Consider the following 23,400-nt stretch of genomic DNA (forward strand, 5'->3'; position numbering starts at 1 on the left):
GAGGCAGATAAAGGTAGAAATGGTTTTGTACTCCAAAACTACATCTTTTTCCTTTCAAATATAAAAAAGCATAACTTCATGCTCATTATGCTTACTCATTCATCAATATTCCTGCATGATGTGGTTCTGTTTTGACATACTTGTCCATGTAGCCAATAACTCTAAGTATTCATGTTTTCCTGTTGTTCTGACAGCTCTGTCAAGACAAAAACAATTGCTGTTGCTTAGATTCAAGACTAGACTTGTGGCTCTCAGAGCAAGTACCTTAAAAATTGTTGACAGCACATGGATCATTTAACACCAAACATCTCGGGATACACACAATGTATTCAGTTTGCTCATGCTTTAGAAAACCGCTTCAGTCAATATGTAACTACTTCAAATCCAGGCCAGATGCGTCTTTAGAAATGTCACTATGCTTTGCTGATAAGAAGAGATGACAGATATTCTGTAGTTTTGGTTTGCAGCGATCCTCTTTTCAAAGTCAAACCCTTCAAACGGTCTAATCCTGTCCTGAATGAGAGCTGGATTATTGTATAACCCCTTCATTGATACGCACCGACACATGCAACACAGCGAGAGAGGAGGAGAGAAGGAGAGAGTGGACTGAAATAAAGTTGTATATCCACTTCAGCTGAGGTGGAGAAAACATACAAAGGGTTTTATAAGCATCCAGTATGAAGGCAGCGGGGACTCTAAACAAGAATCATTAACAGGTGATCAAAACGCCAATGTAAACCACAGCTATGACATTTTGGTCGAATAAACACAACCATGAAGATGTTAATTTGTCCTTTTGACGACACCACCCACTTTCACTTTCCATCTTTATGAATATTGGCTGAAATGCAATTCTGCACACAGTTTCGAGGGGAAACTTTCTAATCAAATATGCATTGTCATTGCACAAATTAAAGACACCACACCCAATCTCTGAATAAAATGTGATTCAACGTGATTTCACATTAAATATTAACTCACTAAATGTAAAACTATATGCATATGACTCTGTTGCCTGAACATAAAAAGCAAATTGAAGGCCATGGACAATCCTTTTACGCCTTTTTTTCCCTCCACTTTAACTTGTCTTTGATGCAGCCACCAGGGACAAACGTTAATGTCCCATTGTTTCCTCATGAACATTTAAAAACAAGAATAGATGTGCCGCTATTTATGCTTCCTGTGTGTGTTGACTTAAGCACCAACATCTCAGGCATGGTCATTTTTTTATATATGTATAAAAGTGGTATACATTTATAAGCGGATCTAAACTGCTCATAAAACCAATCAGTTATTACTTTTGTAAAAATGTTTCTTTTTATCGCCTTGTCTCTGTCAATTATTTTTCAAAGCTATTTGGAATGCCACACCTACTGTTAAAACCAAGCTCTAACATACCATCACATTCACAAAATTACAGTGAAGGATTTAGATTTTTATGATGTATTAAAATGACCACAACAGACCTACGTACAATAGCGGGAAGCACAAGTGCTGCAATTGTTAAAATTAAACAAAAACCCAGAACATAACCACAAGCTTAATGTGGCTGTACGTGAATGGAGACTCACTCCAGCTGAGAGGAATAACAACACAGTAGCAACACACAATTGCGGCTTTACAAACATTTAAAACTAGAACGTTTTATTAATTTTTCTATAAAATCTGAAGTTTTTAGAAATATATACAAATGTTCCCTTGTGCTATAAAACAGCAAAGAACAAAAACAAAAAAAAAAGGAAAACTCAAACTGGGTGTACAAATAACTTTTCAATAATGAGTGCTTGATTAATTTATGGCATGGATTTGCCTCGTAATGGGCAGTTTTGTAAGGTCTTGAGCGCTTTTCAACAGCTGCTTTCACTCCAGTTCAAACATACATATGACACTGCCTCGATTTCCATTAAAAAGCCTCCAAACGCAGCACTCATCTCTCTGACCATTTGCCTCCATTGTCTGTGGGGTCCCTTTCATTGTCTGTAATCTGTCACTAACAGTACAAGTGTCTTTTTTTTGCCTGTAAGGAAAACATCTATTGCACATTATTCAAGTGACCCCATGGCACATCCAAATGGCTTATTCCACTCTTTTTGTCTTGGGAACAATAAGATTTTTTTTTCTCTCCACCAAGTTCCTCAGTAGGATAAGTGAATCCAGGAGTAGCAGATTTTTTTTTCTCAAACAAAGGCAGCTCTTGTTGCATGAGATGGCTCAAGACACACACAAAAAACCCACGTTGCATTATCTTCAACGCAGTTTGCATAAATAAAACATGAACCTTGATTCTTTTGATGGCACTCTGATTACAAAGTCTCATTTAGGTTAAGGGCTTTACAAGTATTTTTGGGTTTATACAAAGACAGCCAGCTCATACACATGTTGGAGGGGGCCGTGTTGGCTCATACTTAGTACTGTGCCCTTTGAGAGATGGGTGAGGTTTGATGTAAGGCCTGCTGCTGGTGAACACACTGGCAGCCTTCCTCCTCGTCCTCTTCTTAAGCTTCCTGCTGAAAACGTTCTGCCATGACTGCAGTGTCTTTGAGGTCCAGATCCACATGCCGCTGGTGATGCCCACCACCAGCAGCATAAAGATCTTCACCATGAAGATCTCAACAGCGGGGATGGAAGTCTTCATGATGCACTCATCTGACTCCGGCCCACTGCTGTCCATGCACTTCTGCTCCCCTGCCAGGATGCGCCAGTAGTCCATGTTGAGCCTCTCGTAGAAGTAGCAGGCGATGACGCAGGTGGCAGGGACAGTGTAGAGCACAGAGAAGACCCCGATGCGAACCATCAGCTTCTCTAGCTTGTCCGTGTTCTCGCCTTCTGTCTTCATGATCTTACGGATGTGGAAGAGGGCCACAAAGCCCGAGAGCAGGAATGAAGTGCCAATAATAAGGTAGCAGGAGAGAGGAATGAGCACAAAGCCTGTGAGAGCTTTGACGTCCATGCTGCCAACGTAGCACACGCCCGTCAGCTCGTCCCCCGCCACCTTTCTCATCACCAGGATCATGATGGTCTTCACAGCCGGGATGGCCCACGCCGCCAGGTGGAAGTAGCTGCTGTTGGCCTCGATGGCCTCGTGACCCCACTTCTTCCCTGCAGCCAGGAACCATGTGAGGGTCAGGATAACCCACCAGAGGGAGCTGGCCATGCCAAAATAATACAGGATGAGAAACACAATGGTGCAGCCGGTGCTCTCCAGACCCTCCTGGATAATATACTGCACCCCATTGTCTCTGTCACAGGCTATTCTGTCAGCTCCCACAAAAAGTCTGATGAGGTAGCCCACAGAGTAAACACAGTAGGACATGGAGAGGAAGATGATCGGCCTCTCGGGGTATTTGAAGCGCTGCGGGTCTATGAGGAAAGTGAGCACGGTGAAGGCGCTGGAGACAAAGCAGAGGATGGACCAGATGGCTATCCACACCAGAGAGAACTGCTTGTCTCCCCGACTCCAGTACACGTCCACTTTGGGGTAACATTTGGGGGCACAGGATTCACTTTTCTCTACAAAGTGGAACTTGCCTGGATTGCTGCACGTCTGCTTGCTGCCACTGTCCTTAAGGTGCAGGTCCTGCCCGCCCAGAGGCCGCTGTGGCCTGAAATCTGGAGGCTGGGTGTGGGAGACTTTGGGAGGCTCATCTGAGCCGTTGTTGGGCGCCTCCATGCAGAGGTTGTTTGGGTCGTTTTTGGTCGGCAGCCGGGAGCAGTCCAGAGAGTCGGGCCAGGGGAAGTTGAATTGCTCCAAGATGGGTGAGCATTTCAGCTTGACCTGCTCACACATGACTCTACAGGCTGGGATGTGGATGGACACCTGCTCTGTGCACATGGGAGCATACAGGGAACACAGGAAAAATTTGAGATGACTGTGGCATCCAAACTGTATCAGTGTGGCAAACTCCTGCAGCTTTATCGCTGCCTCTTTTTGGTCATCGTGGCCCATGAGATTTGGCATTCGTGTCATGTTGTAGCCAATGTCTTTACACTGGGGGATGTTGATGTGCTGACATCTCCCCTCTCCTGACCAGTCGGGGTCTATTGAGCTAATAGTTGAACCCCCACCGCTCCACAGGACCAGTAGCACACAGATGAGGCTCAGTTTAACAGTTGAACGCATTCTCCCTCTCTTGATTTAAAGAAAAAAAAATAGGCCAAATGTTCAGCACCACCACAACACACAAGTTTCTTTCATTAAAAAGTCAGTGATGAAATCTGATGAAAACTTACACAACTATCTACTGCAAGACCATCGCTTCCTCATGTTAGTGTTTGCAGAGTTTAATGAAAACATGAATCCCGCAGTGCTCCGAAAATGTTTTCTGGCTGCAAGTCGCGTGCGTTCAGGTCCATGCTTTCACGCGCTCAGCTTGTGGCTGAAGTGTTGGAGCTACTTGTTCAGTCTCTTACACGGTGAATATCAGTCTGTGGTGACTAAAACAGAACCCTTATGTGCTCCGATTTTCTCCCTGCTTGTTTCCAAAAGACCTACGCATCCATCCGCATGTTTCATGTCACTTTTCCGGAGTCTGTGTCTGTGCAGCGGTGCGATCTCAGTCCTTGTGCGACAACTTGGGAAAAACAACAAAAATAATTTCCTCCGGTCCTTAATGCGGCGGGGATGGCTGCTCACAGAAAAAAATGAATCACTCAGCAAAATAAGTCAAATGTATATCCACGCTGATGATAATAAACGCGTCCCAGAAATGCAGGATTATGCTCCTCCCGTAAGCAGGCAGTTGATGCGTTTGGTGGCAGCGCTCGTCTGAGCTGGTCGGAGCCTCCGTCCCGGTCTAACCTGCCAAAAGATCCGCCTTCAAAGACAGCTACTTTGCATAAGAAAGATGACACTGACACGCGGATTATTTTCAAATCGTGCGGAACAGCTTGTTCATTACAGCAGTTTCAAAGGCTCGCAGCAAACTTCCCTCTCTCTGTTTGTTTGTGCTCAGCCGCAAACTTAGACTACAACAGGACAGAAACACATTTGAGGAGAATCCCCCCAAAATGTTGCGCAATATGTCTCACAGGCGCAGTGGTCCACAGGCGCACCATAACCAGAGCTTTGGTAACTGATACTTTAACTGTCTGCACATATGTGACTGCAGGGCAAGTTTTTTATTATTATTTTCCTCACTTGCATTGCTGGCCCCTGTGAACGAAGTTGCAGAATACATCTCAGCTCCCCTAAAAAATAGCAGATAGAACAATGAGAAACAAAACATGTTTCACTTTTTACTCATGCAGTCCATGTTTTTGTGCAGTTATATTTTTTCCTTTTACATGTTTTGGACCAACTTTTGATTTTGCAATTCTCAAGTGGTCAAATATCAAATAGATGCTTACTCAAACTGAGGATATACCTTGAATAATAAGATAATCCACACTAAAACTAATTTCATGTTCTATACTGCACAGTAGACATGACTGAGCATGCATGAGTCTAAGAACAGTCATGATGCAGTTCTCCAGAGACATTCAAAAGCTCATTGATCAGTGGTGGAATAAGTAGTTAGACCCTTTGCCTTGATAAAAATAATGATACCACAATGTAAACAGACTGTTACAAATTAAAGAACAGTAGCATTAACAGAAACATATACTTAACATATAAAAAATAAAATAAAATTATGCAGAATGCCCTCCATCAAAGTTATTAGAATTCCTGTACTTGCATGAACATGTAAGCAGCATTTTAATGTTGCAGCTGGTTGACGTGGAGCTGATTTTAACCACTTCCTATGCTGTGTTCACAGTCTACTCTATGAAAATGCATCATAATTTATTAGTTGATACGCAGTAAGTTTTGTATGTATGTGTATCTGAAATCTGAACCTGCAAAGTTCAGCTGTCATAAAATGTAGTGGTGTAAAAAAGTACAGTATTTTCCCTGAAATAATGTGGAGTTCAAGTACAAAGTAGCATAAAATTAAATTATTAAATAAAGTACAGCAGGCTATTGTAATAAATGTAGTTGGTGACTTTCCATCATATTCTGTAATCAGTAACAAAATAACTGAAATATGATAATCATAGAACAGACCCTTCAAAATAATGCCAGCAAAATGAGTGCTGATCCGTTTAGGATGAAAATAATTGCTTACATGAGTTATGTTTTAGTGTGGATTCCACTTGAAAAATGATTTATTTCGTGTAATGATATATTTACACACAGACTTGTTGTTTTTGAGTAAAAGATGCAGATGGGTTTTAATAACTCAGTTCAGTTCTTACTCATTCATAGTGAGTTTCCAAACAATATTCACACACATAACAAGAGGAAAACAGTGTTAAAAGGTTTAAAACAATGGATTTATTCTGTTAGTCTGTGTGAAACAGTCTTGAACGCACCAGAACAAACCACTTGTCGAGAACAAATAAAGGGCTGTTGATAAAATCATTTCCCATTAAAGATTCGTTTGGAATTTAGTTGCGCAGGGATCAGTGTTATTCTCAGTGCAAAATTTTAAACACCACCTTGCAGTCATTTCCTGTCTTTTTCAATGACGGAAGTCGTCCAGCAAACAAATAAGAAGGTTAAATTCCTTTTTACAAATGTCAGCCTAAAGTGTTGACATTGTTCTATTGTCGAGCCCAGAGGAGCCTGCATCAATAATTCAGATACTGCTTAGCCTCTCTCACAGTGACATCTGTATTCTTACCAGATGTGGACAGTTTTAGTACTCTCATCGTTTAGCTGGGAATTCAATTTCTATCGCTGTGGCTTTTTGAGCCATAAATGAAATGTCATCACAATCTATAATGTCTTAGATTTTAGCTTATATTACTGATTTTGAATCTGCTGGATGTGACATCACAAATGCACATGCATTTATGTGTTTATTTTTAGCATCCTGGAGAGTTAAATGGACATTTTAAATCACCTCTTTATGTGCCCTCTATGAACCCTTTATCATAATCACTGATCATAAGAGACTCTCACCCCACACTGAATGTCAAGCTGCCTTACCGACACATTCAGTAGTTTTTTCATTCTTGAAATCTTACTAAGCTAAAGGTCAGAGTGTCCATGTGAGTATTTTTTGTGTGTGATATTGCTTGAGCTTGGCGATGAAATGTTCCCATAAATCAGAGAAAGATATTCCTAATTACTAAATTAAGCAATTAATCATATTACACAACAACATTTATAAAGCGCCAGTGTGTGTTCTCATGTGGAGAAAGAGGCACTAACAAGCTGCTACTGTTGGTTAAATATGGTTGATTCACTTCAGCTTCCCCCCAGAGTAAACTTTTCTCTTTTAAGATAATTTGTTATGGTTGCACACTGAATCAGTGGTGACTGATAAAGTGGATGCATGTTTACTCCGCATCTGTGTGCTCCACTTTCCTCACACACTTCAAAGGCAGGTCAGGTGAAATGACCATCTCCCCATGTGTATGGATGTGTAAAGCTCACTATATCAGATGGGGGACAAATTAAAGGAAAAACCTGAGGAACAGAGTGGAGAAACATAACGAATGCAGATGCTTCACTGCAGATGGGCTCACTGAATGGTCTGGTGAGTATGAAAATGATGTTAATAAAATGTTCTGGCCTTTAAAGCCACCTGATCTCAACACAGCATACACCATAAAATATTTTGGACCAACATGTAAGACAATGCTCTCCTCCACAGCGCCAAAACACCAAATGATATATTGTTAAATCTGTGGTTGTTTCTATGTCATGCGTCCTTTTACATCTGTCTATGTTTGTTTTTCTTTCTATCTGCTGTAAGTAGGTCTCTTTTGCGAAAGAGATCTTGATCTCAATGAGATTACCTGATCAAAAAAAGTTCCACAGACTTGGCAAGGAACATTGTACTGCTGAACAGTGTAGGCTTGCACTGGCCTGACTCCATACTGAGAGACCTGAAACATGAAGTCGACAATCAGCCATTGGTCAATGTTGACCTGTTTTGCAATGTGTCCTGCACTGTTGGAACTTGTCAGCCCTCATTAGCCCTTGTTGCCTGTTGTTTGCGTGATTCAGCATGTTGAATCGACGTCGGAGACGGCAGAGCCCATCGATGAGTGAAATCACTCTGACTGGCAGTTCAGCTCAGTGGACAGCAAGAGAAACAAAAGTGAGGAACGCAAACAAAGTTAAATGGAAACAAACTTGTTATATAAGGTAAGATTATTTTTCTAGCTATTGAGCTTTTTAGCAGAAACAATTTGTTATTGTTAGTGTATTGTTTGCTGAATATGCTTTGCTCTTTTAGCATCGGGTTGTGTTGTTACTGTGCTAACTGGCTAACTAGCCTTGAATCTGTCCTGTCATACAGGTGCAAAACATACCTGCTAGTTGGCCATTGGCTCTAGTCTTTGCGTTATGTTCAGGTGCAGCCCTTTGGCTGAGACACCACTAGTTCTTTGATGTCAATTTGTGTGTCTGAGCCTTAAGATACTTCATGTTGGTTTTGCCTTTAATTTGTTGTGCATCCGTATGTGTTAGCCCCTGTGACAAACTGTCCTGTGAGTCCTGTCTCCTGTCTCTTGCATGAGATAGACTCCAGCCCCTCATGACCCTGAACAGTTTAAGTGCTTTAGAAAATGAATGGATGGACAGGCTTTTATTAGCCTGTTAAAGCAAAACAATTCCTGCAGAGCCGGCCTACATGAGACCCAGCAGCACCAAAGTCACCATAAAACAAACCGAATACAACACATCAACACACACTGCTGTAACAAACAGCATACATAAACCCTGATGATGCATTGTTGTTACACTGAGTAGGAGCTCCATCTAGGTTTTATGTCGTATCAGACTGCTCATGGCAGAGCTGGGTGGTGTGACAGGCTGAGAGAGGAACCAGTTATGAGGCCTTCTGCCCTTTTTTTATGCATGTGAGATCCTTCAGACCTCACTCACATTACCTTGTAAAAAGTTTGAGGTGGTGAGATTTATACTCTAGCCTTGCTGTGGTCTTCATCGAGGGTGAAATACTGATCACAAGTAAAAAGGAGTGCTTTTAGTACATTTTTACAAGAGTGCTTTTTAGAAGTATTTCAGAAATGTGTCCAGGCAAGATGAGAAATCTGGCACCAGCGTGCCTAAACGGTTTAAGCACAGCATATCTTAGTGGTGGCATTTCAGCTGTTAGCGCTCAGTGTGTGGAGCAGGAGCATAAATATAGGGTATGAATACACTTACGAACACAATACCCTCCTCCTATGCAGCACATGTGCTTCTCAGATTCCACTTATCCAGCTGTTAACGTTTGAAGGGGTTTGGTCCGAACTTGAGGAAAAAAATACCTCATATTCATCACCTTAATTCAAAAAGTCAAATGCTAATGTGTTCCTAGTTTGTAGGCAGTGCCTTTAGCTGCCACGCTAGTTTGATTTCCTTACGGTTACCATTCTTTGAACCTGGCAGTGTTTCATGTTTTGTTTATATCACTTTGGTTGGAAATTCATAATGTTATACAAACCATTTTCATATGTCAAAAAAAGCCTAGCTGTAGCCGCAGCATGCATTTTATACATCCTGACCCCTCACAAAGACAAGGACAACAGCTGACATGTCTGCTCCGTCCCTCCCTCTCCACTAGACCTTTGTTATGTAGCTGATATGTGGAAGTACAAAAAGAGATGACAGCTTTAATGTGAAGAAGAATAATGTAATATCAGTGTGTTCCCAGAGCCAGGGCTGGTTCTGCTCTCCATTTACTGATCACCCAGCTTTCAGGAAACCCTGTCTGGCATATTTTAAAGCAAATATCTGCCCTTATTATCGCTGCCTTTGGTGTAATGAAGCTGACAAGATAATACTGTCACACAGTCTAATAAGAAGACACAGTCGACTGGTTTGTTGTAATTCATCGCCTTTGTTCTGTTCTCACTCCTGTCTTTCCTCCTGCCGCCCACTCTTTCATGATTGTTTTGGTCATGATAATATCTCTTTGAAAATGAGAAGTAAAGGGGACGAATCAGGCCTGTTCAGTCTTTAGCATCTGTAGCCTCAGCAGCTACTGTCCCCCCCCCCCCCGTCTACCACCCCCTGTTTCATATACGGCCTCTTCTATAGCTCATTCCTACTCACACAAGTGCGTAACACACACACACACACACACACACACTCTAACACACAGCAACTTTATCTCATCTTTGCAACCACAACAGTATGATGAAGGAAAGCAGCGCAGCTCCATCTCTGAGAAATCAGCAACTGTGAGATAATTCTGTAACTAATAAAGTGAAAGGAGGGGGGGGGCCTTTGATGGCTGAAGCTGAAAAGATATTTTATTTTTTTGTGTGTGGGATTTGCGATGTGTGATTCTATGGAGCGAGCTCGCTCCCCTGCTGCTAGGCTCTGGCTGGAAGCTGGCCCCCCTCTGGCTAATGTTATGGAGAATCGGAGGAATTTTATGGCTGTCTTTTCCCTCAGCCCCCTTTTTTCTTTTGTTCCCCTTTGAAGAATGACTTTAGACATTTTATTTACATATTTAACCATGGATGAAAGAAATGAAGGGTGAGGAAGCAAAGCTCCTTGGGTTCTTAAGGGAATTTTGATCAGTAAAAATGAGTCGAAGCTAATACATTTTTGTTTGCGTAGTCTGAAATTAGGTGGGCATCAAACACGCCACTCTGATGCTGACATTTCTGAAATTGACGCCATCAGTTCTTTGATGGGGAAACACGATCCGCCTAAACCAACTCTGTATCAGTAAGAGTAATCATAGTATTTTCTCTTAATTGCTGCGGTTGGATGACTCGCATGCTGTTCCAACATGTGAGGTATGCTATGGGAGAGATGGGGGACGTTTTAGACATGTTTGGCATTGTTGTCGGCGTTGAAAGGGCATGTTGATTAAACGTACGGGTGGGGTAGGGCTATAATCTTCTTAACCAAGGCCCTCCTCTTCTCTTTCAGAGGGCACAATGAGAAGAAACAACACACTCAGTTGGAGGTGAGACTATTTGTCCACATGCCCTGCACATTGTCCAAGGATCCTGTTCTCCCTCCTGATCGTATGCATTCAGCGTTTAGCTCAGGATGATCCTGTTTATCAACATAATCTGTTATTTTCTCTCTTATTGCCACTCTGCAAACTGTGAAGGGTTGGTGCCAAAAACCAAAAAAAGATGATGGGAAGCATCTGAGCATGGACAGTAAGGAACATAATAGTAAAATCATGTTTTGAAAGGATAATGCTTGAATATTAAAGCAAAAGTCTTTCCTATCGCTGTTTTAAAGATCTTTTTTTTTGCAACTGTAGGCAAAGATAATTCTGTGAAATATCATTCATGGTATTTTTCTGTCCTGTTTGAAATGTCTGAGCTTTAATAAGAGCGCCAGTTTTAGTAAAGGGTCAGACATTTTGAGGAAACGCATATGAATCAAGCAATTAATAATTGAAGAGCCCTGTCAACATCAAAGCCTGCAGTATTCTTTGCTCATATGGTTTAAATAGTTCAATAAAGTAACTTATTAATGAGGACTAATTTGTCTCACTCTTCTTTTCACTTTGCTCCATTAAAAGCTGCTTTGTTTCACTGCTGTTATTATGGGTAGAGTCCCATCAGTTGAAGGTTAACCCGCTGACCTCATTCATTGTGTATTGTGGTTGATAAGAGGAAGTCACTGCGTTATTGCAACCTTTCAAGTGTTTATAGAGTAGATTAGTATAATTATAAGGACGGTTAGCCTTTATATGAGCGGGGAAGCTGTCAGCCAATCTGCAATAAACAGCGTTGTAAAGAATTTTGTTTGTTACGACGCCCAGTAACATCTGGGCTAAGGCTGCTTTGAAACAGCAATATTAGTTTAGTGGAGTGTTCTTACATCATACTCTTTCATGTGGTGGTCGTTTAACAGCAAAGAGAAGAGGAAGGGAGGAAGAAGTGGTGGAAGAGGAGGAGGAGGAGGAAGAGGAGGAGGAGGAGGGGGAGGAGGAGGGTTGTTGGAGTTCAGCAGCTTGAGACGAAGCAATGAACCAAAACAGTAACAGTCAACTGCTTGAAAAACGCATTTTTGTTTTAGAAAGTCACATCAGACCCAGCGGAGACGTTTGCGAGATCTGGTTTTGCAAAGTTCTTTAAAACACGAGAGCGATTAGTGGTCATTATAGATGTAGGAGGGGGGGGGGGGGGGGTGTAAAAAAGTCAAAAACATTTTATTGCCTGCATCGGTGAAGGACGCTGATGGCAATATTATTACCCGAGGTCCTCGTGGGGGCACTTGAGTGTGAATTGCTAATCAGGAAGGCCTTCTCTGGTCTAATCCCTCTTTGAGTGGCCGGCCCGGAATCAGCGCGTCTGGGGAGACTCCCCACTGCTTCTGGCTCTGGAGGTTCCATTCAATAGCACAGCCCTCCTGTCCCATTCCCACAGTCCCCTCACACTGTGCATTGCAGCCATGCATGTGCGCACACACACATGTGTACACACACACACACACACACACACACACACACACACACACACACATATCCTCCTCTAACCAAATTAGATTAGACCCTTCCCTTTCTCCCCAGCAAGGCGCTGGTCTTTTCTCTGCCCGGTCATTTATCCTACCCCCTTTTGTCTCTGCTTTATAAAAGAGAAACAAATTCCCAAACAACTCCGCTCCTAAGAATGTACTGGTTTGGAAGAGGATGAGGGAAGGGCAGACATCTTTAGCAGACCTTAGGTGATGCTATAATATCACCATCCCTTTGGTGTGTCAGCTCTAATGATGTGTGGGGGAGAAGAGTGGTGTGGCAGAGCAGTGAGAACAACGCCAGCTGTGCATCCTGTCAACCTGTTACCCCACAACAACACTGAGCCATTTCTGACAGCAACACTAAGGATCTCTTTATTGTGGCCCCCTCGCTAACATTGTCCAACATTTGCTCTGCTTGGCCGTAAATCCTCCCTGACTAGAATAGATAAAGTGCAGTTGGCGAACTGTCTGCGTGAGACGTTGTGCACCAGTGTGTCCGAGTCCTGCAGTATTAGTTGTTTTGATTCGTTGTATCTTTATTCCTTGTAAACCAGTAATGGACACTGACGCATATAGGCAAAATAAAGGCCTCTTTTGAAAGGGTCTTTTGTAAGAAAGCCCTGGTGGAAGCTTATTCCTCCTGGTTCAATGTGCAGCCAAGCTATCCCAAAAGCAGCAAATTGAGATCAAAGCAAAATTAAAGCTGACTCGTTCAAAGCAAGATAAAAATGTGTGAGCCTGCAGCAATATTTTCTCTATTGATTTCCTCCTTTGCTTGCACTCCGTGGGACTGTGCTGGCTGTGCTGTGCTCAGCGCCAACATCGGAGACTCTAAGGCTGCTGCAGGGAGAAAGGAAATGACTATCGATACAGACAGAAAAACACTGTCATAATGATCAGGGATAAACGGATTTCACACAGCGCTCGAGATCTAAGTGATTGGGTAACTTTTCATTGCCATCCAAATCTGTTTTCACTTTGCATTAAGACACAGGGAAGAATAATGAGAACATCTAATGGCAAGCATGAGAGTGGCATAAAGAGCGAGTATGGGAACAGCATTGTCTTGTGCTGTTATTAGCTGTGATTCTCTGGATAGAAGCAGGCGTGTTGAGCCAAGTTTTGTCATTGTCTTCTCATCCGGTTGCATGGATCTCTTTTTTAAGGAACCACATGTGGAGCCTATCTCTCTGAAGTTTATTTAGATTCGCAAGAACACTGAAGAGTGTCTTTCACAGACATTTCTCTGGCCGTTTTTTATTTGCTTTTATGTTCAGCGCTAGTACAAAGAAACAGGCACAGATGAAGTTTTCTCAGTGCCGCACAGCAGATAACTGCACATTGGAAAGTTGTCAGCTTTAATTAGAGAGAGCTAGCTCCAGTGTGATGTTCCAATAATAACACAACAGCAAAGAAAATGTCTTTGTTATGTTGAGCTCAAATCTGGGTAATTATGGGTAATTTACCGACGCTCTACTTGCGCTGCAGGTTGTCGGCAAGGTGTGAAGGCATGAGTGAAGGTTGCAGGTGAAGGATTCAGCTCTGTGTTTGAAGTCCTGAGAAGGATTGACAAGCCTTGCAGTGAAACCTGAGCAGGTATGAAGACAAGCTGGAACAATCAGTGTCTGCAGACACCCCAGACCAAGAGTGTTTCTCTCTTTCTGATGTAATTCTCCTCATGTTGGATCTTTACACAGTCTTGCACATCAATCCTTATCTACAGTAGAACAATGCAGCAAAAGATGTCGGAACGCTGATAAGAAATCTATAATGTCTGTCAGTCGACACTGGAGGCTTCAACGACCTGACAAAATATGAAGTCTCTTTGTTTTTCCGCGTCTCATGCAAGAGTGCATTTGCACATCTTTTACGCTCTCTTCACCTTTCTGTTGTGAAGTGTAACACCTGGGCGAGCTGAAAAGGAACATGAATCAAGCTGAGGAAAATGTCTTTTAATCTGTTTCAGATATTGTTTCATAGCTGTAAGCAGTCTTACCTCATCTGTGAAGCTTCCTCTTCAGACAGAGGGATCACTGTATCTGTAGGCATTCCTCAGGCTCAAATATCAAAACAGCACTAAATAACCTGTCATTCTCCCTGCCCTGAACATAGACGTTGCTGCGTGATCAAGCTTGTGGTCCATGTTTTGAGGGAAAATCACCTTACAATGGTACAACCTCTGAACTTTAAAGGTTATACCGTTGTGGAGTAACAGACAAAAACAGTGTAATACTTTCTGAAAGTTGAGGCGTAATCTGGAATAAAAAAAGCTTTTATTAAGTAATCTTTATATCTACAGTTCTGGATGCAGTAAACTGCCTCAGAGATAATATAAATGATAGCAGTACAAATATCTTGTTTTCGCACATTTCAGCCCTTGTCAGAACGACAGCTGTTGGTAACCCAGTTATGGAATGTGCCTGTGGGTTTTTTCTTCCCTCCTCTTACACTCTGAGCAAGTGTAATGGCTGTTTGACTTCTAACTGTTTGGTGTTCAAGAGATGTCCCAGACAGTGATATCAAAGTTAATACCAAGTGATTTCCATTCCACATCAGTGCCTCCTGAGTGATCGCATGGGGAACCTGTGACAGATCCAACACTGTCAAAAGAAAAGCCACCACAACAGTCAGTCAAAACTCGTCCTGTTTGACACACATTTCATATATCCTGTTTGATATGCTTTAGTTTTATCTCCAAAGTATGCGGAATATATATCTTTGGGGAAGGGCTGTTTTTACTATGATTAAACAACACATGAGACAATATGCATTTATCTCCATCTATCACACAAACGCATATTCCTTTTACTGCTTTATAGGTCATGTAGACGAGACCATCGCTGCCTCTTGTTACGCGGATTTTGAAACAGAGGCTTTAGTAGAGAGATTTAAAAGCAGTTTTATTGGGGATGTCTCTGATAAGAAGCCAGTGACTTAAGCAAAGATGAAGTGCATGCTGAGTGTTTAAAGATGGCTGTTGTTACGATGTACAAGAGACCAGTGCAGATTGGGTGTGACAGACTCAGGCCAGGTTTGAGCTCTTAAGCTCGTTAGCAAAAGCATTCATGGACGAAAGCTCAGAGCTGTTCTTTGTCTGCCTTGTAAAACCACTATTATTTCATTTAAAACAAAGTTTTGTATTACAAACTGTCATGGCAACCCAGTCAAGGGAAGTTCATGTCTTTGACTACAAGTGTGTTCAGAATTAAACAGATTTTCACCTAACTTTATGAAGTTGAGTGAAATGTTTGCTGAAATGCTGGACAACAATCTGTATACAGTGGCTGCTGCTATAGTGACTTCATGCATGTGTCCACATAGCATCTCTCTTTGGCAGAAAGCAGGGTGCTGGGGAATGCTTTGTTAAAAAAAAGTGCCACTGCACTTGAGTTTTGTTTCTATGACAACAATATCTTGACATCAACATTAGCTAGGTAGCTAACGTAATGCTACATTAGAGGTCTGCAGTGGAATTGGGATTCTGCGTGTGCCGTGGGACCAACTGCAAATCTTGCAAAACAGATCTGTTTTATCTTTGCCCCGGGCGGGAGTGGGTGTCAATAAAACAAAACAAAACAAAAAAAAATGCAGGTTAATTGACATAAAGGACGGAGACGTCAACAAGTGACATGCAAAAGATAACATATATGTAATAGCACTGAATCCCTGACACATCAGAAGAACTGTAATTATGAATGTAATTTTGCACTACAACATATTTTGCTACTTATTACCGTCAGTTATTCATTCATTTTCTGTAACCGCTTATCCTGTTAGGGGTCACAGGGGGGCTGCAGCCTATCCCGGCTGACATTGGGCGAGAGGCGGGGTACAGCCTGAACAGGTCGCCAGACTATCGCAGGACTGAAACACAGACAACCACTCACACTCACATTCACACCTACGGACAATTTAGGGTTACCAATTGATCTGCATGTCTTTGGATTGTGAGAGGAAGCTGGAGTACTCAGAGAAAACCCACGCTGACACAGGGAGAATATGCACACTAGCACAGAAGGTCTCCCCCACCCATGTATGGTCAGAATGTTTGCTTGGTGGGCGGGAGCTGACACACACCCTGTGGGAATGGATGCCAATAGAAAACAGTGCGGGAGCAGGAAGTGATGGTAAGAAATCCAGCAGGAGCAGGACAAGGAAAACAGTCCCGCACAAGACTCTTCATTCTTAATTACACTGACAGAGAGTTAGCTATATAGTTAAAAACAAGCTTATAATATGTATGGTGATAAATGCACAACACACACCAGCAACATTCAGTGTTCTTGCCAATCTGCCAATCAAACATCTGCAAATACTTTTTTTCTGTCTTTGTTGTGATAGTTTGATACAGCTCAGGAAAGACAGTAAATAAAGGAGTGGCAGGGACAACAGCAGTGCCAGTTGTTGTGAAAGTCTCTTTTCACAGTGTAGCACGACATAACTGCTGGGCGCTAAGCATTTTCTGTAGACAGCTGCATGTGACCATACACACTCTCTCCTGTCTAGGAGAATCTGAAGACGCCGGCACTCAGAAAAAAATGTTATGTTGACAGAGGCCCTCAAAACAATAAATATGTGGAAAATAAACTTTCTTTATGAGACTTAAATGGGACAATGGATACCATTGTTATATCTGTCCCATAAATATAAGACTACAGCCAGCAGCAGCTTAGCAGCAGAGCAAACTGGGGTACGGGCTCTGTCTAAAGTTTTGCTAAGGTAAGCTAATCTGCTCCTAACTGTAGTTCAATCAGGAGAGACACGTTTTTATGGTAAAAGAATATTTGGGATGGAGAAAAATGTGAAAGGGTGAGCATGAGAATGGTCTACCTGATTGAACTTATGCTGAGCTTCATTTGAGACAACAAGGGAGGCTGAACTTCCCCTAAAATGTCATAAAAGATGGGGCATCGGTAGCGTAGTGGATAGTGCCAGCGCCCCATGTACAGAGGCATTCGAATCTGGCTTGCAGCCCTTTGCTGCATGTCAGTCCCCACTCTCTCTCTCTGTCTCCCCATTTCACACTCTGTCCTGTCATTAAAGGCAAAAAGCCCACAAAAATAATCTTAAAAAAAAAAAATCATAAAAGAAATGGACAAATATGCACTATTGAATTTACATTAACATAAGAATTTACATTGCATTAAACGTGCGCTAGGATACGTTTAACATCATGACTATGATGTTCAAACGTCAGCTGTTTATCACCAGTTTTCAAATGCAACCTCCCTGCCATACATTCCTGTGTCAGCACGGTGGACGCGGAGCCTCCAAGCATTCCTATGAGACAGCACTGAGCTGTTTTTTTTTTTCATGCAGCAAATGCGATAAAATCATCACTTCCAGGGAGGCTCAGCTTCCCTGGGACCTAATGGAGCAGTAGGCAGGAGAGGAGGCTTGATGTATGCATGATGACTGGAGTCTAGGAGTTTTGCTGTGGTTGTATAGCATGAGTGTGGTTGAAAAATAGCTTCAATTAAATGTTCCTTTTATATGACAAATTTTATGACGTAAACCAGCAGCCGCCACTGCTCCTCATCTAAATCTCCCCAAGACAGTGAATAAGCATTAGCGCTACCCCAACTAAGAATTATCCTGGCTGACCAATAGTTGTCATTTAGGGCCATTAGTCAGCTAGTCGCCTGCATGTTTATGATATTAATTTAATTATTAAATTATATATTTTGGGCGGGGCAACACAATGATTTCAGTTTAAGGTGTGAGAAAGAATAGTATCAGTAACATTGTTAACACTGTGCTACATTACAGAGAAATACAAAACCGTACTAATGAACCTTCATTAATATAGGCCTATATTTTATCTACAAGTGCACATCACACACTGAGCGAGCCGCCTGTTAAAGATGCTGTCAGCAAAGCAGTAATGATCGTGCTAGTGGCTAATGGGTCATGGTCACTTCCTGTGTCTGTCCTTTCAAATTAAAGTCCCACATAGGGCAGTCAGGTTAGGTTTTGATTATTTTATACATATTTTTTTTTTACATATTTGTTTATTAATTTGGACTAAAGGTGTAAGTAGACTGACTGTGTTTCATCTGAACACCACGTAACTTTGATATTTTTTCATTGATGTTCGTGTTGTTCATGTAATGGACAGTAAACTGAGATGTGTTTGTGTCTGTTTGTGCATGTCGTAACCTCTTTCTGCTGTAACAATCTATATAACCTCCAGATTCTTCCTATCATCTACCAGATGTTACCACAATGATGATGTGTGAACATCACTAGAAGGACAGCAGCCTTTTCCATGCTTGCATCCAATTATTATTCTGTTTCATCTTCACTACAGATGTTGAGAGGATCTGCGCCTTCATTCGCCTGAGAGCAAGACCAAAAGGAGGGTAAAGCAAACTTGTGTGTCTCAAGTGCTGTCTTGAGTGTCAGTGCTGTTGACAGTGTGGGTTCAGAGTCAGCAATGTTAGCTGTCTAAACAGGGTGACAGCGCACGGCCCACTGTAGTGCAAATGGGTCGGCAGGAGTGAAAATGGACACCAGCTCGGCTGGACCCCTGTCCTCTGAGAGTTGACACAACCTTGTCGGTGCCCCCCCTTCCAAACACCCAACTCCTCTCCCTTGTGACGACTGACACCCTTGTCCCCTATCCTCTCGCTATCACCATGAAGAATAGGACAAGCTGTCACCACCATGGCCCTCTCTGTCTGGACAAACAACTGCAGCCTCTCTACATTTCAGTGTCTGTTTCTCTCTCACCTCCTCTCCCTCTGTGTTTTTAACAGAGAGGCTGGTGTTTCAGGTTCAGGATGTTTCCATTAGCACCTTTTGGTGAAGCCCTTTCATCCAGCCGTCACAGCCCTTGTGATCTGACCACGGTTGGGCTGTTAACCTGCCGCTGTGACGATGTCAAAGAAGACAGACCCGACAACACTGGGAGGAAGTCCTTAGTTCAGCAAGAACTCCTTTTGTTTGCTCCCTCTCTAATAATTGTTTGCTCTGCTGTCTGGAGGTGTTTGTTTATGCCTGTTGACATTTGGCTCAGTGTTGACATCTGATATGTGTTAGCAATATCTGTCATTCCTGAGTGCAGTACAGTCCATGGTGAGATGTAATGCTTGACATTGTTGTTTTGGATCAGAAGTATGAGGATAACATTTCTTGTTGGCATCCTTACAAGCATTTTATTTTATCATTTACATGTTCACACAGTATAGCAGAGTCAGAATAATCTGTGCTCAACTGGTAAGTCACCACAATCTCTCATTCAGCATTTCTTTTATCAGTCTTTCTGAGAAGTGTCTGGGGTTTACTGTTCATATTCTGATATAAATTAGGATCAGCTACTCCACCTGCCATTAAAAGTTAAAACCTTCCTGATTTTCACAAATGATGCAAAATCACTTCATCATATTTGGTTTCATCATTATTATTTCATTATTATAATAACTTCATCTATAGGTGCATTTCCAGCCACCATTTTTTTCTGCATGAAGAAACCTGAGTAGAAATGCCTAAAGTAGGGGGGAGAAAGATATCACAAAAAAAGTTTTTACATTGGGTGGAAATTGGTGTATCAATAAAAGCAAAATGCAAAGAAGTGCAATAGAAACAGATTATGACTGCTGTCAAATAGTAAAAAAAAAAAAAAAAAAAAAAAAGACGTATTATGTCTTTTTCTAAGCACTTTTCCTTGACCTCAATTGAAAACAAGCATGAAGTCAAGGAAAGATGTGCAAGTGAATTCATAAGAACCAAGGAAATAAAAAACTGCGGTGCTGAAAAATGGATCACCAAAAGTGCATCTTAGATACTTCATCCTGTGCATTCTTACCATGTTGTTTTATGCAAGCTATATATGCAAACAACCCAGTGAAAACTAATACTTCATTACAAGGTTGAAAAAGAAAATGAAATATATGCTGCCAGTCACAAAAGGGAAATAAAATGGTTGCCATATTGAGAATAGTTTGTCACACTCACCCTCCTGTTCACGCATATTTATCAACATGAATACAAATTGACCCTTCATTAAGTTCCGCCCCCGGATGCAGACTGGCCAATCATAATGTAGCATCGGGCTGGCTCAGACCAGGTTCTGACAACAACACAGCTGTGCTCCATTAGATTTAATGCAATGGTTTAGGATTTCCTTCATTTTTAGGCTGGTTTAAATTTGGAGCTAAATGTTGTGCCTGGGGCATATCATGTATTAATAATACTCATTACCTGGAGAGGTTGGAAAAAGATTTCTTCCCTGTTCCAAAACCAAAATCAAACCTTGAAAAGTGTAGGGTTAGCTAGCTAGCTACTGAAGGTATAGCCTACTGAATGTATACACATGCTGCTTTTGCTTTTTAATGATTATAACAGTGAAAGACTGACCCTGCTGTACAGGAACCAGTGAAGGGAAGCTGGGAAACTTTGCTGTGTTTCATCGCATTGTGGACAGATGAACATTGTTTGACTTCCCCCAGGGATCCCTGCCTGTCTGGTTGCGGAGGTCCTGGCACACCTGCACACACTGGGATGCCACAGTGCTGGATCAGTATCGGTCAAGTTTTCCTTTATATTCATTGTCTTCTGTCTCAATCACCAGTGATGTGGTGGTTCACTTTTACACTGTGATCTGTAGCCTATAGTTCGGCTTTAGCTTCTAACTAACTTTATCTTTTTAACTTGTTGTCGCTGCTGAGTCAGTTTGACATCCTGGATATATCCTGCAAGCACATTATGTAGAACCCTCTGTCTGCTTCTCTCTGAAATCACTAGTTAATTTTTCTAAAAATATGATAATATTTCTTCAAGGAGTGCAGTTAGTTACAGTGTGGGCTCCATGCTTACTCCGACAGCTTTTTGGAGCCTCACAAAGGGGCGGGATCTAGCAAAAGGTTAGTTAGTGTGATTGTATAAAATAATAGCTGGATTTATGTAAGATAGGCATGTTTTTTTTTTCATGAATGGCTGAATGGTGAATGGTCACTTAAAATGTTGCTGGCAAAAAACACTGTGGGATGGCATTATCTCCTGTCTTTTTGTAAAGGACAGTCCACTGTACCCTATGCCAAAGAGATAAAAGATGAAGCACCTTTCTTTAGCATAGAGAATTCGACCAGCTATTATCATGGTGGCCACTTCAAGACCTCTAGGTCATTTCACTCAGTTGGGAACCTTCCTAGGCAAAAAAGCAGACCTGATGTAGAAGAAGCATGTGACTTAAAACGTCTGTTGAAAATTCAGCTCCACTAAAGAGACTGAAATAGCAACAAACAAAAACATCAAATGTGTGTGATGCGAAGAGGAGGCTGTATACTTCCTCAAATGACAAAATACGTGCAGCAAATATGTTGTATTTCCAACAGGTTTTCTGTATTATTATGTCATCTCATTGCACCCTCTTTTTCTGCATTTTAATAGCATTTAACTGGAGCATCCAACTGTGCATTAAATCTTTTTTTCTTCTGTAGATTTTCAGAAAATTTGGTTAAAAATTTCACTACATTTGGAATGAAACATGTCACGTTTCTAATGTTTTAGCTGTAATCTCTGATTCTGATGATGATATGCTCTGCTGAACAAAATTATTATTACAGACCTATCTCAGCTAGACACGGCTTCTTGACTTGCCCATGGACTTTGTCCAAACTATATATAAAGATGCGTCTGTACTTCCTCCCAAAAATGTAGCCAAAATATTGTGGATACGTGTGCTGCCGTCTTGCCCTGGTGATGTCATTTCAAGCCAGAGATTGTGCTGTGGCAATCAGGAAGCGGAGCCGCAATATCAAGGTCTTGCCTGTGCACCTGTCTGACCCAAACATGAGCAGTGCCACTGATAGCGAGTACACGGATTGGCATTCGCAGCTGTCAATCATGACGTCAAACACCTTTTTATAGCATCAAATAACTAATTAAAACAAAACTTATGAGATAAACAAACAATTACATTAGTATGATAAGCACTGTCTAAAATGACAGAAACCACCTCTGAGAAAAATTTATAGGCCATGTACTTTGTTTTTGTTTTTTTGTTTTGTTTGCTACATCTTCCATCTGCTAACATGGAGGGGGCGATGTTTATGACCTATACTGCCACCAGTCACCACGGGGTGACAGAGATATTTCAGGCTCACTTTCGGGGAGCTGTCAGGTCGCAATATGCCCTCATACTGTTCATATGATATCTAACGAATTAGCAGCCCATGAATGACATTGTGTACTTAAGATAAAGTAACGTACTTAAAGTAAAGCCATGTAAGCTTTACGTTAAGTACAACTAAAGTTACCTTAGTAAGTAAAGTTACTTTGGTTAGGTTAAGAAAAAGAATCAGGGTAACAACATACTTTAAAATAACTCAAAATTCACTTGGTTTCACATGGTTCTGAACACTGGTCTTCTGGGGGTAAGTCCTGTGTTGTCTGACCCATCCACCACTCTTACCTGCATCCTTACACAAACTTTTGGTCTTTATAATACTTCCTTCTCTACTCCAATCACAGCCTTCCGAGTTACATAGGTTGTACACAAATAACAGGCTCATGACTACATGGTTTATTTACAACTGTGGTTCATTACTTTTCGTACGTATACATACAAATATGAGAACAGCCTGCATGTCATCCATCTGTATATACAGGCACTGATTTTGTTAAGCTGGTCATGTTTAAGCTGAGCTGTCTTGGGCTTATGGAAAATGATGTTCAGTAAAGTTCATTGAAAACAGATATATTGAAAGCAATATGAGAATGTTTAAAATAAAAAAAAGAATTGTCCTTGAGACACAAAGAGTGAACCACATAACATTCTGTTGAATAGTTTTATGTTCCAAGGCCGGGTTTTTAGTTATTAATGTTTTTACAAAGCTCAGTATGATTTTGACTGATGTTTTCTGGAATAGAATCTAAAAGTTACAGTTTCACTTTAGGTCTTTATAGTCACATGTGTTTGTGGTAGAGCTACATTAGAAACGGATTAAGCGTCTATAGTTATGAAT

The 23,400-nt window shown here is 41.5% G+C and overlaps 1 protein-coding gene across 1 annotated transcript; it reads right to left on the minus strand.

Moving 5' to 3' along the window:
* Positions 1-1,077: 1,077 nt before the first annotated feature.
* On the minus strand, positions 1,078-5,029 carry fzd10 (frizzled class receptor 10). Its single transcript, XM_049579080.1, has one exon. It carries the CDS (start codon positions 4,118-4,120, stop codon positions 2,369-2,371), a length of 1,752 nt encoding a protein of 583 aa, XP_049435037.1. The 5' UTR covers positions 4,121-5,029; the 3' UTR covers positions 1,078-2,368.
* Positions 5,030-23,400: the final 18,371 nt, after the last annotated feature.

This window comes from Epinephelus fuscoguttatus, linkage group LG6 (genome assembly GCF_011397635.1).
Source record: "Epinephelus fuscoguttatus linkage group LG6, E.fuscoguttatus.final_Chr_v1".
Taxonomy (NCBI): domain Eukaryota; kingdom Metazoa; phylum Chordata; class Actinopteri; order Perciformes; family Serranidae; genus Epinephelus; species Epinephelus fuscoguttatus.

Coding starts and splice junctions, on each gene's coding strand:
- fzd10 (XM_049579080.1), bottom strand. CDS start 4,120: ATGCGTTCAACTGTTAAACTGAGCCTCATCTGTGTGCTACTGGTCCTG.